At 42.3% G+C, this 20,363-nt stretch overlaps 1 protein-coding gene across 1 annotated transcript in view; it reads right to left on the reverse strand.

Moving 5' to 3' along the window:
• LOC110076406 (trypsin inhibitor ClTI-1) overlaps nt 1-16,015 on the reverse strand; it is a 29,734-nt gene extending 13,719 nt beyond the window's left edge. Inside the window, exons 1-3 of the mRNA XM_020788507.3 lie at nt 7,829-16,015; nt 6,514-6,554; nt 4,344-4,453 (exon numbers count right to left, since the gene is read on the reverse strand). Of these exons, the coding sequence (XP_020644166.3) occupies nt 4,344-4,453; nt 6,514-6,554; nt 7,829-7,883 (206 nt within the window). The 5' untranslated portion in view covers nt 7,884-16,015. The remainder of the gene's footprint in view (nt 1-4,343; nt 4,454-6,513; nt 6,555-7,828) is intronic.
• Nucleotides 16,016-20,363: the final 4,348 nt, after the last annotated feature.

The following is a 20,363-nucleotide window of genomic DNA, read 5'->3' on the forward strand; positions in this document are numbered from 1 at the left end:
AAAAAATCAGTAATGGGATACTGGATAATACAACAATAAATTAAAAACAGGAGCCAGAGTGCCTGTCACAATAAAACCAGAGAATGGCATTTGAAACCATTGAAATTTTCCTGGTAAAATCTTCACTGCCAATCTCAAGTGTAACCAACAGAGAGGTAGTCTTGCCTCACTTTCCCTGTTTGGGGATCTGTTGCAGAAGAGCCCCTGTCCTCAGTCATACAGTATGTGCCCATTTTATGTTGAGAGTCCAATAGCCAAAGTTATGTGAACACCTGATGCACAGACTAACTGCTTCTAAGTCTCTGAATGTGACCCTATCATGTGCATCAAGCTTGCAAAACGGATGGCCAGACAACAACGACAACGACAACGACAACGACAACGACAACGACAACGACGACAACAACAACAACAACAACAACAACAACAACAGAAATGATCTGAGAGGAGCTGGAAGGTCAGTAGAGAAATCTTTAAAAGAAGAGAAATACGAGGTCTGATCCTGAGGAGCTTTTTCATCAGTGGATGGAGTTCTTTTGAAAGAGCCTGGGATTTAGCACTTGGTTATGAAAGAAGACTGCAGACAAGAAATCAGAGGAAGACTGAGACTCCAAAGAGCAGTAATGAATGAATTAGAGAAGATAATCAAGTGCAAGGATGTGCCCCTGGAGACCAAGGCCAAGATCATCCACAGTCCTGTATTTCTTGACCACCATTTATGGATGAGAGAGTTAGACAGTAAAGAAAGCGGAGAGGGAAATATACCATTTGTTTAAAATATGTTACTGGAGGAGGATACCCTGGATTGCCAGAAAGATGAAAAAGTAGGTATTAAAACAAATCAAGCTGAAGATCTCTGGAGGCAAAAGTGATGAAACAGAGGCTGTCCTACTTGGGGCACATCATGAGAAGGCAGGATTCTTTGGAAAAGACAATAATGCTGGAAAAGGTTGAAGGCAGCAGGAAAAGAGGAAGACCAAATACGGAATGGATTGTGCTTACAGGAGCTGAGCAGGCCTGTTAATGGCAGGACATTTTGGAGACCGCTCATTCATAGAGTCACCATAAGTGGGAGGCAAATTGACAGTACACAACAGTGACAACGAAAGGGGGCAAGTCATTTCCCACATTGTTTGCGTGGTCTCGCAAATCACGAAGATCACCATTGATCTGGGAGTACAAGATGATGAGCTACAGAGGAAATTGTGTCCCTCCTTCCACATGGTATTCAGATTTTAGGATTAGCAGCTCTTATTCCTTGCCAGTTACACACCGAGTTGTCACATAGTTACTGTGACCAATTGAAAAGTTGCTATCCCACCCGCAGGTTTCTATTCTGGTGCCATGATTGCTTTCTTAAAAAAAAAAACTTAGAAACTGTAATGCATGATGGAAGACACACACAGACATTGATAGACAGATATTTAGCAGCCAATGGCTACACTTCCTTTATTAGTCTGAAGAAGTAGCCATGTCCACAAAATCTCACATTACAGTACAGCAATTAGTCTTTAAGGTACCCAAAAGTTTTTGTCGCCTTTATTTTTTAATTGTTGCCTGCGTGCTATCTCTTCTAAAACTTAGGAATGGAAGAATATTCTGACAAGGAAAGCACATAATATATGTTAACTTTTAACTTAAATTATTTCATTTTGGACCGTAAAAAGAACCTCTACGGCTATTTTTAAACAAATAAAACATCCATGTTTGCTTTACACAATAGCCCTTGATTCTTCTATGATGCGAAAGCCAGATATGATGCATTACTCAAACCAAAGCATAACAACATTCCCTTTTCCTGGGGCGTTTTAATGCACCTGGAACTTTTATTGACCAGCTGGCTGAAACCAGGTGAGGCTTTTATGGAGCCATAGCATTACTTCCTTCAAAGAAATGTTGGCAGCTCCCTCTGTTTTAAGAACCAATCACTTCTTCCAAGAGAAAAATCTGTTGAGGATGATGTCTTTTGACTGGTAGTACTTGGAAGCTAGGGATGGCCTTGTTCACAAGCTATATACTCTAGCAAATCCTTTCCAGTGCTTGAAAATGTTAATTTATTAGACAATCAGTACCCATCGTGGCTGGAGGATTTTTGGCTTTGCAGTCTGGAAAATAACTTCTCCGCACTGTGAACTCCTTCACTTGAAGGAGGACAGAATGTAGTTGGGATCAGGGAACTACAAAGCTCTTTTACATTAAAATTGGGTGACACATTTAGTCTTTTTTTTTAAGAAGAAGGGAGAGACTGTCTTAGCACATGCTTTTCCTCAACTACATACTTCATTGTAAGGATGGCATTAGAGCAGCTGCCCCCAGAGCATTAAAATCTCCCTTTCTCTCTGCTTTTAGAAGCCAAAGGAGACTTCTAATGACTTAAAGACTTAGGCTGTATCTATCCTCAGGCAAAATTGGCCCATTCAATGCAGAGGGGTGTGGGGCCAGACAGTAGAGCACTATGCCTGTTGCCTATGCGCTCTCTCTCTCTTTCTCTCTGGCTTGGTACATGTGCCTGTCTTTTGTATTTTATATAAGCCCTCAGTTCCTCAAAATTATTTTTAAAAGGGGACAATTGGCTAGAGATCTTTCTCCGGGTGTTGTTAGACAAGGGAAAAAAAATAAAGCAATGATTTCATCAAAATAAACTCTGTGTATGTTACATTACCTGCTATCAAGTCAGAATTGATTTGTAGAGACCCTAAAAGGTTTACAGGGGAAGTGAGGTGTTTAAAGAGTGGTTTTACCACTGCCATCCCATCCCAGTGAATTTCCATGGCTCAGCAGAAATTTTGAACCCAAGTCTCCTGAGTCCTCAGCTGTCACCCTGACTACTCTACCACACTAGGCACCTCAAATGAACTCTGCCTTGTAAACCTATGCTAAGAACAAAGAACCACTTTAGCTTGCAACTTTTTACCTTTAAAGGACAGGCAATGCTTTCACTTTGTGACATCCTTTTACATAGTGTTTGAATTGCAGAATTTACATCAGGTGTCGAGTTTTGGCTTATTTTATAGTTGTGCGTTTCTGCTGACTTTTGAGTTCATATTATATTGTGTTCATATTATATTGAGTTCATATTATATTGTGTTTTGACATACAGAAGGATGATAAGTGGTCCTGATCCGACCAGATAGGCGGGATATAAAAAATAATAATAATAACATGGTTGGATCTTAAGATCTATAAACTGACCATTAAAATAAAAATAATACTCTTGAGCAGCCTCATCAAATCTCATGAATTTCAATGCTGTCTTCTAATCCTATCACTTTCAGTCACCTCTAGATGCTGTTGATGACGACACTTTCACCCAGTCTTGTACTTCTGTCTGATATTTCCCCACAAATGCTTCACTGTGATCTCAGGCTCACTCTTTCCAATGCTTAGCCCCTCTCCATGTCCAGATTTCAAAAGTTGGTGTTTGGAGCCATTAAAGCAGTGAGACCTCCTGTGAGCTATTTAAAAGTTAAAATGCTATTCCTGAAAGAGCCCAAGATCTACAAATCGCTTTTTTTTGGGGGGGGGGGGCTGGAAAAAGAAGGGATTAAGGGGCCACTCAAACAACTGTGGGGCCTACCACTTCCCACCCTTGGCCTGAAAAAATACTGCTTTTTATCCAGTTCTCACCATCTGCTTGGGGAATGTGAACTGCTGGTGGAACACATTCCCCTTCCACTTGCTTCCTTCATAGTCATAGTCTGTTTCAGGGCATGAAGGAGGAAGAGAGGAAGAGGAATCCATTTCCCATTCTATGGAAGTCTGTCCACATGAAGTTAGAATCCAACAGTCAGACAGAAACCAACCTTTTTAAAAGGGGTTTTGTCTCTGAACACTGGATGATGTGATTGTACATACAGCAGGACTCCCATATTTGTGGGATCAGTATCCGCTGATTCCCTTATCCACTGTCTGAAAATGTTAAAATTATTGAAAGAAAATTTCACAAAAATATATATTTCTAATGATGAAGTTACCAGAAATGGCCATTAGAGATTATAGTGTTCGCTATTATCCATGTTTTTCAGCATGGGAGGGAGGAGGTTTGGAACTGATCCCCTGTGGATATGGGGGCCTTACTGTATATCCTTGCAGAAGTTTATGTCACACTTAGGCCACCAATAACTTAGTAAGTTCCTTGTGACATCAGCTAGTCACAAATGTTTAGCTTGCTTGCAATGTGAATTGGCTTGTTCTGGAAAATGCAAAAGACCTCTTAGCTATCCTTCTCCTATGGGACCAACAAAAGAAACGGAACTTTTCTCCGCCAAGAATGAAGCAGGAAGCTAAGAAGATGATCAGCAAACCTCCTATTTGACATTAAAGGGCAGAAGACAAATACTTACCGATTCTCCAGACACAGGATACACTCATTGGGATAGGTCACATCATCGGTGCCACAGACGGGGTCAAGTATTTTAGGGCAGCCTGGTAAGTTATACTGCTCACAAGATGGCTGTAAAATAAAAGCCATATGATTAAGCTTTGGAGAATACTGTACCATCATTTCTTTAAATTGTGAGCAGAGTTTCTTAATGGAGGTTGATATTTGAGAAGGTGGGCAGACCTGGCCTTACAAGGAAGCACAGCAAGTTAAGCATTAGGTGAACCTAATGGAAACAGTATACATGGTGGCCTACCAACCAAAGCATTGATCTCTTTATTTAGCATAGTCTTAGGTCCTTTTATGCTGAAGCTTTCCCAGTGTCATGGGCATCACTTTCCTCAGTGTAGTAACCTTGACTAATTTCAGTGTGTTTATGCACTCCATATGCTGGGAAATGGTATGGGTATTTGACAGGGAGATGGTGCACCATGATGTAACAGAGCGAGGCTTTACAGGGCCCAAGTCCTGTGATTTTTTTTATTAGCGGAAATGATGCTGGCTTCTGAACTTAGCTGATGCCCTCATAGCATCAATGTATTGGTGGATGATCTCAGCAATGACATGTTGCTGCAATCCGTTCTACTTATAAAGCAGAGTATTCGATGAGAACTTTGTCTTTATTAGGCCATAAAAACCTGTTGGGTTTACAAACTTCCTGCTCCTCATAGATATGAAAGCTGTGGCTGGTTCGCTAGATCCGGACAGCTGCCTTCATTTTTGGACATTCCTTGGGAATGTGGCTAAATTTACCACCCCATAGTTTACCACTTCACCCGTGATTGCATTGGTAATGATATTAGAACATGTCAAAAGTTGTAAACTATACTTGGTTTACAGGTAGGAGAATATGGAACTGGATGATTTCAACATAGTCCTCTGCAAGGTGGGACCAAAATTCCAGATGCATTTGCATTGGATGTAAGTTCAGCATGTGGTACATTGCAATATAGAGTGGTGCCACGCATTACAAGCGCTCTGTTTGACGAAATCGCTTTACGTTGAAGGTTTTGCGATCGCAAAACGATGTTTCCTATGGGGGAATTTCGCTTTGCGATGATTGGTTCCCTGCTTCGGGAATCAATCATCACAAAGTGATGATTTTAAAACAGCTGATCGGTGGTTTCAAAATGGCCGCCGGGTAAAAAACATGGCTCCCCGCTGTGTTTTCACACGGATTCCTCGCTGCACAGGCAGCAAAAATGGCCGCGCTATGGAGGATCTTCGCTGGACAGTGAGTTTCAAGCCCCCAGGAACGCATTAATCAGGTTTTAATGCGTTTCTATGGGCTTTTAAAAATCGCATTACGTTTTCGTTCTACAGCGAATTCGCTGGAACGAATTAACGTCATAATGCGAGGCACCACTGTAGTGCTTTTTTCTATGTGACAATATAACTGGGTTGTTGTAAAATTTTTGGGCTGTTTGGCCAATGTCAAAATGTGACGTCATTCCTGCCTGTCCATCACAGAAGCTCAAGGGGGAGGACCCAAGGATAGGGCAAATAGGGCAGGAGGGGCGGAGTTAGAAGGACAGTTGGAGATGTGGAATGGCAGTTAGGGTTTAGGAGAGAGAAGGAGAGTGTTATTGAATTGAGCTGAGAGTGTTAGGAGAGGGGATTCAGAAGGTTAAACAATATTGAATAAGCAGGAATGAAGTTACAAGTACTATAAGGGAGATATTGATTAAAAGTACATAGTAGTTCGGAATAAAAGCGATTGCGTACATAATCCAATCCGTGTTAATACCTAATACAGTTCATATGTGATTTACCTTTATGATTTACTTGACAATAAAAGAATATTTGTTAATTAAATCTCTGATTCCTCAATTCAATAACCCTTAGTTTTGGGAGCATACATAAGTGGTATTAGGAAAATACCTGGTGGCAGCTAGAAGAGAACAAGGGCATGATCCTTTGTGAGGGCCAAATAAACAGGGGCAACAAGGTCGATCACCACAGCCATGTTCAGAACATGGCCAAACTGCCCGAAAAACCTACAACAACCGTCTGATCCCGGTCGTGAAAGCCTTTGAGAATAGGCCAGAGAATAACTGGCCTTTCCCTAAATTGGCAGGGTATTATTTCACCAAAGGGGAAGATATTGTATTTGCATAATCAAAACATGTCACCTCTATCCCTTCATTGACATCACCACCGTCTTCTGCGTTGCCTAAAACAAACAAAAAGCATGAGGACCCAATTAGCAATCCTTTCTATTTAGTAGTCTACAGCAGGGATTGGAATGTGTGGTCTCCCACATACGGATGGACTGCACCTCCCATCATCCCTCATCATTGGCTCTGCTGGCTAGGGCTGACCGGGGGGGGGCAGAATCCTATGATGTCTAGAGAGTCCATCTATGGCCTTAGCTGGTTTTACCTTAACTTTCTAGTAGTTACTGTGTTTATAGTTAATCACATAGCAACAACACTTTAGCCTTGACCAGGATCAATGCAGAGACCCAGCTGGAAGAAGTATGGTGGTTAATTCCTGGCTGTTCTCCCTTTCCTTTGCATTGCCTGGTGCCACTTTGTACAATGTTCTGGTCAGTAAAGCAAGCTTCCAGGGTAGCTTTTCAAGGGCTATCAGGGAGAAGTCACCTTCTTCAATATCTGTCAGCAGGAAACTCCTGCAAATGGAGTTACACTTAGAGGACCCAACACATATACGGTGGGAAGAAGCAGCTGTTCTGTCTTTTGCTGCGTTAAAACCCGACACCATGATATTCAAGTAGTCTTTTCTTTCCTTTTGACATAATCAGTTTAGATGTAGACTGACAGTAGTTAGGATCCATTTGGGTGTTTTTCTCGTTTTATGTGTTAAGAAAGAGATGGCAAACATGAGATTCTCTGGATGTTAGGCTGTGACTTATAGCAGCCTTCCTTTGGGTTGCTTTGACTAAAAACAATGTCAGTTACAGTCCAACAATTTCTGGAAGACCACACATGCCTTGAATTAGGATACGGGTTTAATGCTTTGACATTTGCTTTTCCTTTTTAACGGAAGTGGGCAAAGAAGCTCTCAGAGTGAGGAAACTGCAAGTTGCTTTCAAAGTGACCTCTTCTTTATAGAAAGAAAGAATTTCCCCAATTGTATGAGGCAGTTGCTAATCTGTTTAGTGTTCAGGCGTATCTTTTCAGTTCCAAAATGATATGATCGAACATTAATATGTAACCAGCACTCCGGAGCTGCTCTGAAAGCCAGTCTCACTTCTACATCTGTCTCTTTCCTAGCTCTCACCAAAGTTTCACACAGGTCCCTTTCTACTTTCTATTTTCATTTCTTCACCCATAGAATTATGCCACTCACATTGGCAGTGTATCTCCCTGACCTGGAGAAAAGATTCCTTTCTGGTCAGCCACCTGTTTTTCTGTTCTCTGTTTTGTGCAAGACTGAACTAACTCCGGGAATAAAAGTTAACAATGATTTTTATATCATCCTTACCTGAGGAACAGAAGATCCCCACCGCAACCAGAAGGAATATGCTAGTTATTTTCATTGCAGCTTAGTTATGGATTTCAAAGAATGAACCTCACTAGAAAGCTGTGTCTCCAGATCCCTGGATGGGATTGTTTTTATATGATCAGCATGAGTCTCTGGCACCACAGACTCCTCCCTCTTTCTGATGCCACCACATGTGATGAAGGCTTCAAGCAAATAGAGAGTAAGAGGTGAGTGGCGGAGGAGACGATGCATTATAAATCAACAGCGAGGCATTCTCAGCAAAGGACTGAAGATTTGTATTGCGAAAGAACTAGACTCCAATATTTTTAATTTTTAGTAAAATTCCAGAACACATGAAGAAGCATACGCAATATCTGAATGCCACAGTAAGCAATTAAATTCTTAAGAAACAAAGAAAGAAACAAGTAGCCTTCTGGGGTACCTGTGCTTCTGTATCCATTCACAATATTTGAAATGGATATTGTGCTTCTGTATCCATTCACAATTGTTGAAAAACAGACTGGAACAGCTGCTTTATGTTTGGGTGTGAAGTAGTTAACTGATTAAAAAAGAGTTCACTTCTGGGATTTCCCCCTGATGGTGTCTCCTTGTTAATGGTTGTGAGCACAAGAGAGTATCCTGCAGACCTTATATACTGAGAACCTCATGTTTGCTATCTGTTTCTTAACACACAAAAAGAGAAAAACTCCTTGTCTTGCTGCTTCCTCCTGCTCTGCTGCCATTGCTGTCTCCATCGCCGCTGCCAGAATGAAAGTTAGGTTGCCAGAATGGTAGTCTCCGTTCCACCAGGCTAGCTTCCGCTCCATTGCAAACAGCAGGGGCGGGGGATTCCCTTCAGTCAGACTTCCTTTCTTTGCCTGCACAGATCAAGCTGATCTGTGAGGGCATAAGCAGAGAGAGAAATGGACAATATAGAAGGTGTATATTTCTCTCTTAATATTTGTAGGGTCTCCAGATCTCATGAATAGGAAGGGATGAATATCTGACGAATCAGTGATATTTAACAAATATTGTAATTCATTTTTATGTTCATCCCCATGTCTAGTTACAAATATGGAATCATAGAATAATGGAATTGAAAGGGGCCTATAAGGCCATCAAGTCCAACTCCCTGTTCAGTGCAGGAGTCCAGATAAAAGCAGATCTGGCAAATGATTGCCCAATTTCCTCTTGAATGCTTCCAGTGTTTGAACACTCACCACCTTCTGGGGTAATTGGTTCCATTGTCGTACTACTCTAACAGCTAGGACATTTTTTCCTGATATTCAGCCTAAATCTGGCTTCCTGTTATCTTGAGGCCATTATTACATGTCTTGCACTCTGGGATGATCTAGAACAGATCCTGACCCTCCTTTGTATGACAATCCTTCAAATATTTGAAGAGTGCTCCCCTTAATCTTCTTATCTCAAGGCTAAATAAGCCCAGGTCTTTCAGTCTTTCCACATAAGTTTTGGTTTCCTGTCCTCTGATAATCCTTCTTGCCCTGCTGCGAACTTGTTCCAATTTGTTGGCATTCTTCTTAAAGCACTGTACAGTATCATGATGAGGCCTCACCTGTGCCAAATAAAGAAAGCTGACCTCCGAAGAATTGATGCTTTTGAATTGTGGTGTTGGAGGAGGCTCTTGAGAGTCCCCTGGACTGCAAGGAGAACAAACCTATCAATTCTAAAGGAAATCAACACTAAGTGCTCACTGGAAGGACAGATCCTGAAGCTGAAGCTCCAATACTTTGGCCATCTCATGAGAAGAGAAGACTCCCTGGAAAAGACCCTGATGTTGGGAAAGTGTGAAGGTAAGAAGAGAAGTGGATGACAGAGAATGAGATGGCTGGACAGTGTCATGGAAGCCACCAACATGAATTTAACCCAACTCTGGGAGGCAGTGGAAGACAGGAGGGCCTGGCGTACTCTGGTCCATGGGGTCATGACTAAATGACTAAACAACAGTACTTCTCAGGATTTGAAGACTACATTTCTGTTAATGCATCCTAAAACAAGATTTGCCTTTTTGCAGGAACATCACACTGTTTGCTCATATTCAGCTTGTGAACTTCAACAAAGTATAGATTTCTGTTGCCTATTTCTTAATTGAGGGAGTTGTTGCATTTAGAAAATCATAAATTGAAAAATTCTTTGTCCATATGTCCCCCAATCTGGCTCTGAGGAAGAGCCAACTGTTTGCTATATAGTATCTGTGCCAAATTTGGTGCTGGTGTGTAGGCTAGTTTCAAAGTTATAATTTTTTGTTTGGCCTGTCCCCTTTTTTAGAATTGTCTTGTAGAACATTGTTTTGCTTTGCTGCACAGTATCATTGCTGCACTCACATACACTTGCAGTTCACAGTAACCAATGATTTTTAATGAGGTTTAAAATACTGAGCCATGATTAACCATACATTGTGATTGGGGGAGGGAGAAGACTAGGTGTTCCCTGCTATGTATTATTTTTAACATTTGTTCATCAGTTGATGACCACAACTTCTGGCCAGCTCATCTGACACCTGCATGTCTCCTTAAATAAAAACTGAGGGAAGTAAGATGCAGGCGTAAGACAAGGAGAATATAATAATTTAATTTGGAGAAGCCTAGTACAGTTGTGCAACAAAATAGGTGTGACCTCTTGCAGCCATCCAATAACGAAGCATCCTGTGTAAATAAAAATAAAGTGTCATATATTCATCATATCTGGAAAAAGTCCTTGATTTATTTCCCTATGTGTATTTTACACCTCTTTAGCAAGCGACACACCTGCAAGGTAAATACATTCTAAGACACCCTAGTTTTACTTTATTATCTCTTTCCCACATTTGCCATCTGTCTTTGCAATCAGCCAGTAAAATTGGTCCTCTGACAAGGGACATGGCAAGCATCTCTTAGGGAACTTAGAGACAAGTGTGCCCCTTTGATATACATGCAAGGCTGACAAGTCAGGAGATTGTGATGGCCAATTCTGCACCTAAGAAATGATATACAAGTGAGTAGAGGCACAGCACCTGTGATCAAGAGCAAACCAGAAACTAGCCTATTCAGATTGCTTGTAATGCTAAGGGCTGGAATCCGTGGCTGAGACTTCTGAGACTCTTGGCCACAGGAGTAGGGCCATATCTGATCTAGTGAAGTCTTTTGACTCTATCCTCCATTCTCTCTTTTTTCTCTTGATGTCACAGCAGGTTGGATTTTGATTTAAATCACAATTTAAATTGCAAAAAATTGGACTTTTTTTACTCTTTAAATTTTAAAAAATAACTTTTTAATTTAAATTGTGTTTTAAATTAATTTGATTTTAAAAATTATTGATTTTTATCCACTTTGTGTCACAACCTGTTCTACTGCCCTTGCCTTGTGGATTTTTGGATTCCCTGGAAACACTGCAAGGTCTGAGAGTACTGGGGGTTGGGATGCACAAGGGTCAAGGCTGGTTCCATAGTCCTCACCATGACTCCCTCTCTGGAGTTCACCCAAGGTAGGATAAACAGGACAGTGTGGCTAAGTGGTTAGAGAAGGGCCCCCTGCACCTGAATAACCATCATAAGCCCATTTTACATCATGTGTCCCCCACATTGTTGGGAAAATTGGTAAAAAGGTTTAAATGTAAAGAATGATATGCTATTTTTTAAAAATTTATAGAATGTGTGACAGTATAATTTTATTTGGCTTTCTCTTTAGGCTGTAAGATGAGGTGAGCCCCCCCCCCCCCCCCGTGTGTGGAGACTCAGGCCAAATTGCACAGTTAGGCTTCCCTCTTGTAGGGCTTGCTCTCAAAACTCTTGTTCAGTTTTGTCTGGCTTGAGGCTGTGGGGGGTGCATTCTAGTTACAGATTTCTGGGCTAGAAAGACTGGTGATTTGGCGTGGTACTACACTTGATCTTAGCCAAAAAGCCGAGAAGCGATTTGGCGTGGTATGTCACAGCTTAGTATAAAAGAATGGAGGGAGCATAATAGAAGAGAAAATTGCTCTGAAAATTATGAGATGAAATGTTTCACATTCAAAAGCCTTGATAAATATCAAATATCTATTCATCTCAATACCTTTTTGCTCTAAAGAGTTGAAAATCCTGTTTTACCCAGCTGTGAAATATTGATTCATACAATATATGTATAATGCTTCAGATACGATAGGAGTGTAGTGGCTAGCTAATCTGCTAATTAGTATTTCAAACATCCTTTTATTTTTCCCCTTATGAATCCCTAGAGAAGTGTGGATCAAAGTGTTAGTAACAAGTACTTGTGAAGACAAGACAGTTTATTCTTAATTAGCTGAGCATTAATTCAGTTAGGGAAAGTTTCCTAGAAAGGCAGCACGCTCTTAAGCACTAGCTGCCAGCTGCCATGACTTATGGTGCAATCCTATACACGTCTATATTCAGAAGTGAGTTCCGTATGCTTCCACAAAGATTGATTTCAAAGATGCCTTGTGGGATTCTGCTAATTATAAATGCAAGAAAACATAGACAGGAAGAAAAATTCAGAATATCACCCAAATCTGTTCTCCTTCCTGTGTACATATGAATGATCCTAAATGCCATTCAATGAGGAAATCATTCCTTCAGAAGGCCATAACATAACACGAAAACAAGAGCAATGATTCTATGATAGTTGAAATGATCGCATGTAACCTAAACAACCATCCCCATACAACCATTTGTGTATGTCAAACTGTTCTACTGATTTTATATAACGATGCAAATCAATCTGTGGATGCTAACCCTCAGGAGACAAATTTCTACCCAACATCCACGCTGAGTTCCCCTTCCTTTGAACAACTTAGGCCTTATGGCCACCATAGATGGTCTCAACTAATACATCATCCCATCACATTCTCTGTTTTTAGTCAGGATATGAGTTTTCACCAGACTCACAAAGACTTCCACCTTCTCTAGAACTGGAGGACCTGCTGGCTTTGGATAGGAAGTGGTTAAATGATAGGGGGAAAAAGAAGTCAGCTTTTCAGATGTTCCTTTGCATGGTGTCATAAGAACATAATAAGAGTCCTGCTGATGCTATCACCACAACCTGTGGCAAGGGGTTCCACAGACTTAACAACAAAAAAATAAATATTTTCTTTTGCCTGTTCTCACTCTCCCAGCACGCAATTTGAGTGGATGTCCCCTGATTCATGTATTAGGTGAGAGGGAAAAGAGCTTCCCTCAATCCACTTTATCCATCCCCTGCATAATTTTATACATCTCTATCATGTCCCCCCTCAGGCATCTTTTCTCTATATTGAAGAGCCCCAAATGCTATAGCCTTTCCTCATAAGGGAGAGTCCCCAGCCCAGTCATCATTTTAGTCGCTCTGACCTTTTCCAGTTCCACTATGTCTTTTTTGAGGTGCGTCAACCAGAACTGTGCACAATACTCCAGGTGCGGCCTTACCAGTGTTTTCTACAATGGCATTAGAGTGTTGGGTGTTTTATTTTCAATCCCTTTTTTAATGATACCTAGCATGGAATTGTCCTTCTTCACTGCCGCTGCACACTGGGTTGACACGTCCATCGAGCTGTTCACCGGCACACCAAGATCTCTTTCCTGATCCATCATGGACAGCTCAGAACCCATTAGCTGATAACTACAGTTTTGTTTTTTTGCCCCAATGTGCATTACTTTCCATTTTCTTATACTGAAACACATTTGCCATTTTGCTGCCCATTCTTCCAGTTTGGAGAGAGCCTTCTGGAGCTCTTCATAATCCCTTCTGGTCTTCACCACCCGGAAAAGTTTCGTGGCACCTGCAACCTTGGCCACCTCACTGCTTATCCCTGTCTCCAGGTCATTGATGAACAGGTTGAAAAGCACCAGTACCAGGACATATCCCTGGGGCACACCACTTTTTGCCTCTCTCCATTGTGAAAATTGCCCATTGACACTTTGCAAATGGTAACTGAAGAGGGTGTCCTGCAGACCATCTTGACTGCTGCCATTGGTATTGTCAACATTGAGGTTCCCCTTTGCTATGTAAAGCCTGGCATCTTTTTTAACTGCTGGCAATGCAGACACAATATTGTGCCATATCCTGAATTTCTGAATCATGGGTGCAGAAGCACAGTATCCCACATGCATAAATTGGAGGTTTTCTTAAAGAATTGAATTAATCAAATCACCAGTAGATGGCAGCCGGTTCTAGTAGGTGGAAGGGGAAAATGCTTATTATATTTTAACTATGTACCTTTAACCTTAACAGTCAACATAAAAAATGTGAATTTCTGCAGGCATACCCAAACTGACACAAAATAACACAGACTATTATCCTATGCTTGGAGTTATCCCATTTATTTCCTTACTCTAAGCTTTCTCTGTTGCAGATTTTATGCAGGAGAGCAGGGGTCTTCTCTTTTCTGATAAGAGTTTTGCTGACACTGGAAGCTTATTTGCCAGGGACAGAACCATCCATTTTAAATTATTGTGAAAATAATAATTCAGCCCAGTTTAATTTTATTTATGGTATCATTGGATAGAAGAAACACTGGGGTAAGAAGAGAAGACATATTTTTCCCTCTTTCTTTTGCCATCTTTAGGGATGTAGATGAAAGGAAAGGGATTTTGAAGACCAACTTGACATTTTATTTCAATAGCCAGAATCCTTTTTTTAAAAATTTTTATTTTCCAACATAGAATTTACAATATACAAAGACATCATCATATATAAATTATAGAGCTTAACCTATAAACAATCCTATTCACTGTCATATTTCTTCCATTATAATCTTCTCCATATTGTTCATTATAGTTTCTATTTATTAGATAACTTTTGCTTTCCACCAATCGTAGAATGAGTTCCAGGTTAAATAATAAATTGATTTTTCTTGTCATTTTAATCTCTTTGTTAGTCTGTCCATTTCTGTGCATTCTAGTATTCTTTTAATGATCATGTCATCCTTTGGTGGGTCTCCCTCCATCCAGACCTGTGCCCATACTAATCTAGCTACTGTCAGAACATGTGATATTAAATAATTTATTTGTTTTATTTATTTATTTAATTTATACCCCGCCTGTCTGGACCAATGGACCACTCTAGGCGGCTTCCAATATAAAATTAAACAATAAAACACAACAAATACATGGATAATACAGAACAACTACAATAAACTAAAAAATAGGAAAATAAGAAGAAGAAAATCAAGGACTGGCTGGAGGGAAGGCCTGAATGAACAACCATGTTTTTAATTGGGTTTTAAAGATGCCCAGCGTAGGGGCCGCACGAATCAAATAATTGTTGTTGATTAATCGTTAAGTCGTGTCCGACTCTTCATGACCCCATGGACCAGAGCATGCCAGGCCCTCCTGTCTTCCGCTGCCTCCCGGGTTGGGTCAAATTCATGTTGGTAGCTTTGATGACACTGTCCAACCATCTCATCCTCTGTTGTCCCCTTCTCCTCTTGCCTTCACATTTTCCTAACATCAGCATCTTTTCCAGGGAGTCTTCTCTTTCATGAGATGGCCAAAGTATTGGAGCCTCAGCTTCAGGATCTGTCTTTCCAGTGAGCACTCAGGGTTGATTTCCTTCAAAATGGATAGGTTTGTTCTCCTTGCAGTCCAGGTGGTAATAATCCCAAGGCAGAATCCTATTGCACAGCATTATGCCAAGCAAACTGGATGATGTCATAAACCTCAGCCATTTTGGAGGAATTACAAATTTCCTCTCCTACCCATCCATAGCTTTTAGGATCCCTAGGGATCCCTTTCACCCCAGGAAAGCCTTTCTGAGCTGTGGAATAGGGAAGATAAGCTGTTAATGTCCAAAAACCACCTGCTCTGATTCCAGTCCTCTGCCAGAGCTACTGCTGGTGATTTACATATGTTAAAGAGTCCCTCTACCTGTTCTGTGGTTCTTAAAGGCTTCCCAGATGAAAGGGATCTGCAGAGATCCCTGGAACCTGAGAGGAGGGTAGGAGAGTTTAAAATTTACCCCCACAGATGGCCATGGTTGATGATGTCATTTGAGATGCATGGCATAAAGTTGACATTGCATTGTTTGGTGTGGGGAGAAGAAAAACATTTGATGGAGATTGTTTCATTTTTAGAGAGACATACTGTGTTCTTAACTAATTATAGCTTATTTTGCAAAAAATAGAGATTTAAAATGCTGTTTCACCAGTGTGTTGTAATACCACGTCTGTGTAACTCCACTAAATTCTCGCAAGATCTGGGCATCCAACAGGTATAACAAAATATGTTTAAATAAATATCCTTGTGTAGCAACCCCAGACCTACTGGAGTATCCCACCCTGTAGTTATGCTGCCACCAACCATTCGCTCTACCAAGTCACCCAGACCAGGAATGGATTTTAATAAACAAGAGAACAAGGTTTATTGAAAAAACAAACAGGGTAAATAAAAGGATCAGGTAAATAGGATACTGGAACTTGGTATAGTCCCAATCATACACATACAACAGATTGGTTCCCACGGAACACTTTAAGGTAACGCACAGACCCTGAACCTATCCGTTCTGGCTACCTAGATAGAAACCTGAACCTATCAGGTATGTACTATCTGACGAACAGTTGTACCCAGTCTGACCCACAGACTCCAACTCCACTTCTCCACGTCAGCTCTCCTACGATGGACTTCCCCCAAATATATATACAGTACAGCTCCTCCCCCCTGATGTCCCGCCTTCCACTCCCCCATAGGATGGAACTTTCCCTCCAAACCCATGACAGACAGGTACCATCAGTGCTGTATGTGACACCTCCCCCCTTTATAAGTTGTTTTGCGGGGGAAAAGCTAAAGTGCTTTTCTCCAAAAAAACAACCAGGATCAAAACACATAAACAGTTATACATTATAATACAATCTCATAACCCATACTTACTCACTCTAGGTCAAACATATCACTTATGCATTTATACATTAATATTTGCAATACATTAAGTTACCTTTATTAATACAAACCAAGCCTGTTCAATAAACAGGTACATTTAACTTTTGGTCACCAATATACACAGTCCATGGTTTCTTCGCCGTCTTCACTCGTCGGGTCTTCTTGACAAGGCGTCAGCAACACAGTTCATTGTCCCTCTGACCACCTTCACTTCAAAATCAAAATCTTGCAGGTTTAAAGCCCACCTCATAAGTTTACTATTATGTGTTTTCATTGTCTTTAACCACTGCAGTGGTGAGTGGTCAGTGCACAGAACAAAATGTCTTCCCCAGATGTAAGATTTGGCCTTCTGAATCGCGTATACTATGGCCAGGCACTCCTTTTCCACGGTTGCCAAGTGTCTCTCACCTTTCTGGAGTTTCCTACTCAGGTAGGACACTGGATGCTGGTCACCATTTTCATCCTCCTGGCAAAGAACTGCTCCTACCCCGCTGTTAGACGCATCGGTGTAGATGATGAACTCCCGGTCGAAGTCGGGAGCACGCAGCACTGGATACTGGATGAGCGCCTCCTTCAACCTCTGGAACGCCTCCTCACAGTCGCTTGTCCACGGGATGCGGTCATCAGTCTTCTTCCGCGTCAGATCGGTCAGCGGAGTCGCCATCTCGCTAAACCTCGGGATGAACTTTCTGTAGTAGCCCACCAACCCAAGAAATGATTTGACTTTTTTCTTGGTGTTGGGTCTGGGCCAATCATGAACGGCTTCTATCTTGGCCTCTAGGGGTTTGATCACTCCTCCCCCTACTATGTGACCCAAGTATTTTATTTCTGGGCTACCCAGCTGACACTTGCTTGCCTTTACTGTTAGCCCTGCTGCACTTAACCTCTGCAGCACTATCTCCAGGTGTTTCAGGTGATCTTCCCAGGTATTGCTGAAGATCCCTATATCGTCAATGTAGGCCACAGTAAAGTCACTGAGCCCTGCTAAGGTCTGGTCCATCAGCCTTTGGAATGTGGCTGGTGCATTTCTGAGACCAAAACTAAGGACTCTAAACTCATATAGACCGAAAGGGCTGCAAAATGCGGTCTTTTCCTGATCCCTGGGATCAATCCTTAATTGCCAGTAACCCTTTACTAGGTCCAACGATGAAATGAACCGACAACCCCCTATGGTTTCAATCAGGTTGTCTAGCCTGGGCATTGGGTAGGCATCAGGAGTGGTTACGCGGTTTAATTTCCAGTAATCTACACAAAATCTAATGCTCCCATCAGGCTTGTCCACCAGGACTATCGGAGAGGACCAAGGACTAGAAGAGGGGACGATTATGTTCTCCCTAAGCATCTCGTCCAGCTCCTTCCGCACCTTGTCCCTATAGGGTCCCGTCACTCGGTACGGGGATACTGCTTGCGGGGGTGCATCCCCTGTGTGGATCCGATGCATCACTCCCTTCACTATCCCCGGCTTATTTGAAAAAACCTTATGATATTTAGTGAGCAGCGCTTTTAGTTCTTGCTGCTGGTCTTGGGTGAGTGCAGGACTGATCTTCACCTCATCTGGGTTGTATTTCACTTCCCCTCTACCCTCCCAGAAGGGCAATTCAGTTTCCTCACTCTCAGCTGCTTTTATGGCAAATAAAACCCTCTGTTCCCCTCTGTAGTAGGGTTTCAGGGCATTCACATGTACCACCCTCCGTGCTTGGTGTTCCTCCTGTTCTATAAGGTAGTTCAGGTCCGACATCTTGGAAATGACCCTGTATGGTCCTGCCCATTTGAGCTGCAGTTTGTTCTCTTTGCAGGGCCTAAGCCAAAGCACTTCCTCCCCTGGGTTAAAGTGCCTCTCCCTGGCTTTCTGGTCATACCAGGTTTTCTGTCTGACCTTCTGAGCTTGCAGGTTTTCTGCTGCTAGCTCTAGGTTTCTCTTCAGGTCATTCATTAAAGTGTCTATATACGTCACAACATCTTGTGGGTCACCCTGGGTGATCTGCTCCCAATTCTGTTTGATTAAATCAAGTGGACCTTTTACTTTTCTCCCAAACAAAAGTTCAAATGGACTGAACCCGGTACTGGCTTGGGGCACTGATCGGTAAGCAAACAAAAGGGATTGCAGCTTCTGGTCCCAATTGTTTGGATTCTCTGCCAAGTAAGCCCTAATCATGCGCATCAGAGTCCCATTGAACTTCTCCGCTAACCCATTACTTTCGGGGTGATAGGCAGTGGTTTCCTTGTGTTTAATTCCACAGATTTGCCATAACCGTTTCATGAGCTTTGATGTAAACGATGTGCCCAAATCTGTGATTATTTCTGAGGCAAATCCCATCCTGGACATATACCCCACCAAGGCATCTGCCACTGTGTTAGTTTCGATGTTAGTCAAGGGAATGGCTTCGGGGTACCTCGTAGCATGGTCCACAATGGTGAGAATGAACCGGTTCCCCCTCTTTGTGGCCTTGGGCAAAGGTCCCACAATATCCACTCCTATACATTTGAACGGGGTGTCAATCACAGGCAAAGGGCACAACTTCGCTTTGGTCCTGTCACGGTTATTCCCCTGCCTCTGACACACATCACATTGTTTACAGAACTCCTTGATCTGCTTCCCTATTTCAGGCCAGTAAAAATTCTGTGTGATTCTCTGCTGTGTTTTGTTCACCCCTAAGCGCGCAGCAAACATGTCAGAGTGCCCCCTTTGTAAGATCATGGGGCGATACTTTTCAGGTACCACTAGCTGACTTCTGATCCCATCTCCCCCTTTTGAGACATTCATCAGGGTCTCTCTATATAAAATTCCCTTTTTCTCGTGAAATCTCGCTGGGGTTTCAGGTGTTAGCTGGGTGTCTGTCACCTTTTCAAAACACTTTCGGAGAGTGCCATCTGCCTTTTGCTCTTGGCCAAATTTGCTGTCTGCGGTTAAGGTTTCTGCCACCGCTTCGGGACTACCCTCATCTGCTTCAGCCTCGGGCTCTTCAGTACCCCCCTGAACTGTCCCCGTGGTAGCTTGTGAGCGTGTAATCACTAGCACCCGTTTCACATGTTCAGCCAGGTCATTTCCCACGAGCACGGCTGCTGGCAGAGTCGATGAAATCGCTAGACGCCAAACTCCCCTCCAGCCTTGAAAGCTCACAGGTACCTCAGCTACTGGCAGTGAGATCACCTGCCCCTCAATCCCTGCCACCTTCAGGCTCTCATTTGGGATTATATGCTTCCTAGGAATAATGTCTGGATGGCACAGGGTCACCTGGGAACAAGTATCCCTTAGCCCCCTATACTGATGGTCAAGTATTCCTACGTCCACCCCAGCGGTCTCAAACAATTGCGAATCTGTCCTAACTAGTAAGCAGCGCTTGACCTCCACAAGAGGACCATTTTCCCCAGCCTGATCAGCAGATGTAACTGGTCCAGAGTGAGTCGCCATGGCAACAGGCTCCCTCAGTGGCAAGGAGCTTTGCTCTGTCTGGACACAGAACACAGCTTTTGGCTTGGTTCCATTCAAATCATGAGGCAAATTTCCCTTTAGCTGCTTTAATTTCTCACACTCTGAGATTAGATGGCCCTTTCCTTGACAGAAATAACATTTTCTGCTGTACTTGGAGTCTTTCTCATCTGTTTTTGGTTTTCCTTCCAAAATCTGAGGTCTTGGTGGTTTCATGTCCAAGGGCTTCCCTTCAACATGGGCCCCTCCCCCTTGCTGGTTTT

The sequence above is a fragment of the Pogona vitticeps genome, chromosome 2 (assembly GCF_051106095.1).
Source record: "Pogona vitticeps strain Pit_001003342236 chromosome 2, PviZW2.1, whole genome shotgun sequence".
Classification (NCBI taxonomy): Eukaryota; Metazoa; Chordata; class Lepidosauria; order Squamata; family Agamidae; genus Pogona; species Pogona vitticeps.